The 7,459-nt window shown below is 42.6% G+C and overlaps 1 protein-coding gene across 1 annotated transcript in view; it reads right to left on the reverse strand.

Annotated features, from left to right (window-relative positions):
* Positions 1-7,214, reverse strand: part of LOC139399392 (unconventional myosin-XVI-like) — a gene marked incomplete at its 5' end in the record, with an annotated part of 11,403 nt that extends 4,189 nt beyond the window's left edge. The window contains 3 exons of the mRNA XM_071144795.1: positions 1,884-2,031; positions 3,413-3,530; positions 7,109-7,214. Of these exons, the coding sequence (XP_071000896.1) occupies positions 1,884-2,031; positions 3,413-3,530; positions 7,109-7,214 (372 nt within the window). The remainder of the gene's footprint in view (positions 1-1,883; positions 2,032-3,412; positions 3,531-7,108) is intronic.
* Positions 7,215-7,459: the final 245 nt, after the last annotated feature.

The raw sequence follows: 7,459 nt of genomic DNA on the forward strand, positions 1-7,459 counted from the left end.
TGTTTCACCAGTAAAACTGGATTCATTATATGTGACCATTTGCAGAATCATCCTAAAATCTCATAAGATTTTTTTTTTTTTTTTGTCTTACAGTAACATTATACTATGCTGTTATATTTGGATCTGTTATGTAGAATACTATCATTATGTCATCTCGTTTAACGTTATTAACGTTATTGAACAAGCAATATTTTCCGGCTGAGCAGCCGAACGAGTAGAGCAGCGACTGTGTGTGAAGTACAGAATCCTGCACATGTGTAGAAGCTTCAGACCTTCAGCTGTCTGAGAGAGAGGTTCAGACCTTCAGCTGTCTGGGAGAGAGGTTCAGACCTTCAGCTGTCTGGGAGAGAGGTTCAGACCTTCAGCTGTCTGGGAGAGAGGTTCAGACCTTCAGCTGTCTGGGAGAGAGGTCCAGAGAATTTGAATCTGCAGCCAATCCAATCCAAACAAAAACAAAACATACACATAATTTTAGAGCATGTCAGATGTATTTAAAGCATGGTTGTTTAGTTGGTGTTCTCAAGCAGTGACTTCTAACCAGTCAGAGCAACCTCCTCCAGAGAAAGGAAGGGTATTTTGTATTTGTATTTATTAAGGATCTCTGTTAGTTTCTCCCAAATCAGAAGCTACTCTTCCTCGGCTCCCGCAACATAAAGCCAGTTATATACAATTAAACATATTACGTGACAATACATAACACTTTTCACAACATGTTAAGTGTGCCCTCAGGCCACTAACCTACTACCACATATCTGCAATACAAAAAGTATGTTCTGGACTTGGGGACTGTGAAGAGACCTTTGGTGGGATGTCTTGGGGGGTATGTCTTGGTGGGTGGGGAGGGGGAGAAAGGAGGGTCCCCAAATGGGCTCGTGTTGGAGGGCTTTTGATCACGCACATTCAGAATTGAGTCAGGGGCTGTAGCATGTTTACCAGGCTCCAGAACAGCCCATCCAGGTCACTGGACTGACTTTCCAGGGGGTTATGCAATACTGACACGCACTACACACGCCTGAATGTACGCATGAGTGCGTGTCTCTCTCTCTCACACACACACCACACACACACACACACACACACACACACACGCACACACACACACACACACGCACACACACCCACACACACTTTGACCTTATTCATGTTTGATAACTCTCACTCTCATGCTTGTAGAACGTAGTATCTCCCATGGAGATCTAAATCATGAGTGTGCGTGTGTAATACAGACACTCATTTTAGAGAGGAAATGTGGACAGTCTGCATTACCACACTACTTACCACAGCTACAAAGTCATAATCCACCTTCTATTTCTACAATCTTCTTTAATTTAAAATGTGATTTGAAATCCAACCTTAACCTTAACCACACTTCTAACCTTATGCCTTACCCTAACTTTAAATTAAGACCAAAAAGCAATTTTTTTTGTTTAAATTATTATTTTTGAAAATATATAGCCCATTTTGACTTTGTGGCTGGACTATCAGTGGAAACCCAGAGATATGGGACCCCCCCCTCAGTCACCTGTTAGCTAGAGGAAGGGCTGGTGTTGATGTGTTTATCTAGATATCTTCCTATATTACTGTAACCTGCCTGGCCTTATTACCTGTGAACTAGGACGTTGTTGAGGTATGGACCTGTGAGCTAGGACGTTGTTAGGGTACAGACCTGTGAGCTAGGACGTTGTTGAGGTACGGACCTGTGAGCTAGGACGTTTTTGGGGTACAGACCTGTGAGCTAGGACGTTGTTGAGGTACAGACCTGTGAGCTAGGACGTTGTTGAGGTACAGACCTGTGAGCTAGGACCTTGTTGAGGTACAGACCTGTGAGCTAGGATGTTGTTGGGGTACGGACCTGTGAGCTAGGACGTTGTTGAGGTACAGACCTGTGAGCTAGGACGTTGTTGAGGTACAGGGCACACTTCTCCTCAGGCGACAAGCCTTCAGCCATCAGGTAGAAGATGTTGAAGTTGTGTTGCTGACTAGGCAGGTGGACCACCCGTGACTTCTCTAGCATGTATGTGTATATCCTCGCTAAAAACACACACACACACACACACACACACACACACACACACACACACACACACACACACACACACACACACACACACACACACACACACACACACACACACACACACACACACACACGTAATCCACATAATAACACATGCTCTGTCAATAAGCTATAAACCAAATGTAACCAGCATTAGGCACACACTCACCTAATGTACAGTATATAAAGACCTACAGTATATCACAAAAGTGAGTACACCCCTCACATTTTTGTAAATATTTGAGTATATCTTTTCATGTGACAACACTGAAGAAATGACACTTTGCTACAATGTAAAGTAGTGAGTGTACAGCTTGTATAACAGTGTAAATTTGCTGTCCCCTCAAAATAACTCAACACACAGCCATTAATGTCTAAACCGCTGGCAACAAAAGTGAGTACACCCCTAAGTGAAAATGTCCAAATTGGGCCCAATTAGCCCTCCCCAGTGTCATGTGACTCGTTAGTGTTACAAGGTCTCAGGTGTGAATGGGGAGTAGGTGTGTTAAATTTGTCATCGCTCTCACACTCCCTCAAACTGACTGGTCACTGGAAGTTCAACATGGCACCTCATGGCAAAGAACTCTCTGAGGAGCTGAAAATCCACCATCTCTAACATCCACCAGCTCCGTGATGTCGTCATGGAGGAGTGGAAGAGGACTCCAGTGGCAACCTGTGAAGCTCTGGTGAACTCCATGCCCAAGAGGGTTAGGCAGTGCTGGAAAATGATGGTGGCCACACAAAATATTGACACTTTGGGACAAATTTGGAAATTTTCACTTAGGGGTGTACTCACTTTTGTTGCCAGCGGTTTAGACATTAATGGCTGTGTGTTGAGTTATTTTGAGGGGACAGCAAATGTACACTGTTATACAAGCTGTACACTCACTACTTTACATTATAGCAAAGTGTCATTTCTTCAGTGTTGTCACATGAAAAGATACACTCAAATATTTACAAAAATGTGAGGGGTGTACTCACTTTTGTGATATACTGTATATAAACCTACGCTACAAGAATTATCCAATGTGTACTCAAGATTCTTAAACACAGACCACAGACCAAATTATTAAAACAAAAAACTTGAGTGACCTTAATTAAAATGCAGCTTTCATACACAGCCATTAGGTATGAGTAAATATATCTACCTCAATGTGGTTCAAAGGGGATGACAGACATTGAACGTCGGCTTATTCATAGAGTTATACTTCCCCCTGCTGGCCATACATCAAACTTCCTTTCAATACTGCCAGGATATTATCCATGTGAGTAAACACTGAGTGGTGTAGTTCGTAAACCCCTTTGTTAGTTATAGCACTGCCCCCTGGGTAAAGCTGCAGTTGTGTGTATGTGTACCTCTGAGTAGTGTCTTTCTCTTGTCACAGTACTGTAGGCTGAGGAGTTTGATGAAGCGACTGGAGTTGTCATTCACAGGAGTACTGGCATGACCAAACGCCTCCAGGATACAGTTCACCTACAAGCCACCACAACATACAATTTCTGTTGGCACTGAAATCACACCATAATAATAATAATAATAAAATTAATAATAATATACTGTACCATACAACTACCCATATAGACACTGTTCCTTTCTGGACTAAATATACAGTATATACACTGAACAGAAATATCAATGCAACATGTAAAGTGTTGGTCCCACATTTCATAAACTGAAATAAAAGAGCCCAGAAATGTTCCATCCGTACAGAAAGTTTATTTCTCTCAGATTTTGTTCACAATGTGTTTATATCCCTGTTAGTGAGCCTTTGCCAAAATAATCAATCCACCTGACAAGAGTGGCATGTCAAGAAGCTGATTAAAAAGCATGATCATTACACAGGTGCACCTTGTGCTGGGTAAAATACAAGGCCACTATAAAATGTGCAGTTTTGTCACACAACACAATGCCACGGATGTCACAAGTTTTGAGGGAGAGTGCAATTGGCATGCTGACTGCATGAATGTCCACCAAAGCTGTTGCCACAGAATTGAATGTTAATTTCTCTTCCATAAGCTGCTTCTAATGTTGTTTAAGAGAATTTGGCAGGTTGTCCAACCAGCCTCACAGCAGCAGATCACGTGTATGGCATAGTGCGGGCAAGCAGTTTGCGGATGGCTATGTTGTGAACAGAGTGCCCCACGGTGGCGATGGGATTATGGTATGGGCAGATATAAGATACAAATGAACACAATAGCATTTTATCGATGGCAATTTGAATGCACAGAGATACCGTGATGAGATCCTGAGTCCCATTGTGGTGCCATTCAACCGCCGCCATGACCTCATGTTTCAGCATGATAATGCACAGTCCCATGTTGCAAGGATCTGTACACAACTCCTGGAAGCTGAAAATGTCCCAGTTCTTCCATGGCCTGCATACGCACCTGACATGTCACTCATTGAGCATGTTTGGGATGCTCTGGATTGTACGACAGCGTGTTCAAGTTCCGCGAATATCCAGCAACTTCACAAAGCCATTAAAGAGAAGTGGGACAACATTCCACAGGCTAACAATCAACAGCCTGATCAACTCTATGTTAAGGAGATGTGTTTGAATGAGGAAAATGGTGGTCACACCAGATACTGACTGGTTTTCTGATTCACACCCTCTTTTAAAAAATATATATCTGTGACCAATAGATGCATATATGTTAGCACAGCTGAAAACTGTTGTCCTGATTAAATAAGCAATAAAATTGGCCTTCTTTAGACTAGTTGAGTATCTGAGCATTTGTGGGTTCGATTACAGGCTCAAAATGGGCAGCTTCATAAAATTGTACCCGCAAAATACCAGTCTCAACATCAACAGTGAGGAGGCAACTCCGGGATGCTGGCCTTCTAGGCAGAGATCCTCTGTCCAGTGTCTGTGTTATTTTGCCCATCTTAATCTTTTATTTGTATTGGCCAGTCTGAGATATGGCTTTTTCTTTGCCACTCTGCCTAGAAGGCCAGCATCCCGGAGTCGCCTCCTCACTGTTACCGTTGAGACTGGTGTTTTGCGGGTACTATTTAATGAAGCTGCCAGTTGAGGACTTGAGGCATCTGTTTCTCAAACTAGACACTCTAATGTACCTATCTTCTTGCTCAGTTCTCCATTGGAGCCTCCCACTCCTCTTTCTATTCTGGTTAGAGACAGTTTGCGCTGTTCTGTGAAGGGAGTAGTACACAGCGTTGTATGAGATCTTCAGTTTCTTGGCAATTTTTAGCATGGAATAGCCTTCATTTCTCAGAATAAGAATAAACTGATGAGTTTCAGAAGAAAGGTCTTTGTTTCTGGATATGTTGAGCCTGTAATCGAATCCACAAATGCTGATGCTCCAGATACTCAACTAGTCTAAATAAGGCCAGTTTTATTGCTTCTCTAATCAGAACTACCGTCTTCAGCTGTGCTAACATAATTGCAAAAGGGTTTAATAATGGTCAATTAGCCTTTTAAAATGGTAACCTTGGATTAGCTAACACAACGTGTCATTGGAACACAGGAGCGATGGTTGCTGATAATGGACCTCTGTATGCCCATTTTTTATTTATTTGATTTGATTTATTCTATGTAGATATTCCATAAAAATCAGCAGTTTCCAGCTACAATAGTCTTTTGCAACATTAGTATGCAGCAATACATGCATTAGTGATGGCATGTTCATAGACGCACAATCGAATTAATGTGAATTTTTTGTACTCGTTTGGTTCATTGAAGTCCACTGAAGCGAGTGCATGAGTGTGAAATACTGACTGTCACAATAGCACTTCTCACCACCAGAGGGCGATATAGCCCGACTGACTGAGTGTCAGACATTTTCCCTCTGTACTCTCTGAGTAAGAGTTGACCCAGATATATTATCTACCACCAAACCATGACTTTTTCTGCGTACATACAGCTCCACTATGGACAAGCAACAGCTTTTCTATCTTCCCTGTTAAACAATGATGCTTTTTATGTTAAAGTCATCACAGATAGTCCAATGAAACAGTGTCATTGTTTATAATATGGACTTCTGCTAGGATTAGAAAATATGGGAAAGTGTTCACCTTCAAACATTCACTGCAATAAAGATTCCCCACGCATGCTAGGCAACAATGTTACATAAAACCTTGAGGTTTCTGACAATATGTCAGTGTAAGGTTGAATGCAATAACAGTAGTCCTTCGTCTTGCTAAAGTGCTCTTTTAATCCGATGCTTCCACACAGACTGGTATAATACTCTATCATTGCAATTGATCACTGAGTATAAAACATTCTCAAACAATGTCCTGTTCATAACGGCTGCTCATATAATGGTTGCTATGGTCATTTCCTGCCCATTGTACTCCTCTATGTGTTGTTTTACAGGGTCAGCCATAGTAGTACAGCGCCCCTGGAGAAAATGAGGGTTAAGTGGCTTGTTAAAGGACACACAAACTGATTTCTCAATTTCTCAAACCAGCGACCTTTCGGTTACTGGCCCAATGCTCTACCACTAGGCTACCTGACGCCCAGTACACTTTCCACAGAACCCTTTCAGACTGAATACTTGGCCGGTGGCATTCAGATGTTCTCTCCATATGGGCCAATTACAAACACAATGGGTGATCATACAGAACCTAGTGATGGCGATCAAGGAAATAAAATAACCTGTAACAACCTAGGGGTTTCATGTACAGACCACTGCACTAACACAGATCCTTTGGTCCGTGAATACATATCTCGAAACCCTACACCACAGGGACTCTGTAACAGACAGACTGCCTGTCTGTCTGCCTGCCTGTCTACCCTCTCTGGTATTGTGTGTGTCTGGTGATAAAGAGAACAAAGGTCAGTCGCTATCACAGTCCAACCAAGGTGTATGAAAGAAAGCACATACTGGAAGTGTGAGAGATATTCAGCCACTCTTGGAAGACAATAGAAGTTCAATGGAAAATGGCTTTTTATTCTAAAAACCTGCGTCTCAGCATTGAAGCCTTCATCAGTGAACATTTTCTATTCAACTTCCATTGTCCTCCAAGAGGATGAATTGTTTTAGCACAACCAGGGCCAGGTGCTCAGTCTGTGTGGAGTAACCCAGACTCACGTGCTTCATCCTGGGCTCAAGAGAGAAGCCTTTGGGGTTGGACCTCACTGCCAGGTGTCTCACTATGTGTTTACAGGCCTCCGTCTTCCCAGAACCACTCTCCCCACTGTAGAGAGAGAGAGAGAGAGAGACACACAGAGAGAGAATAAAAATAGATTTGTGTGTGTCCGTTTGTGTCCATGCAACGGTGTGAATATCTGTGTCTGTGACTGTGTCCATGCAACGGTGTGAATATCTGTGTCTGTGACTGTGTCCATGCAACGGTGTGAATATCTGTGTCTGTGACTGTGTCCATGCAACGGTGTGAATATCTGTGTCTGTGACTGTGTCCATGCAACGGTGTGAATATCT

This window comes from Oncorhynchus clarkii, unplaced genomic scaffold (assembly GCF_045791955.1).
Source record: "Oncorhynchus clarkii lewisi isolate Uvic-CL-2024 unplaced genomic scaffold, UVic_Ocla_1.0 unplaced_contig_7192_pilon_pilon, whole genome shotgun sequence".
NCBI classification, from domain to species: domain Eukaryota; kingdom Metazoa; phylum Chordata; class Actinopteri; order Salmoniformes; family Salmonidae; genus Oncorhynchus; species Oncorhynchus clarkii.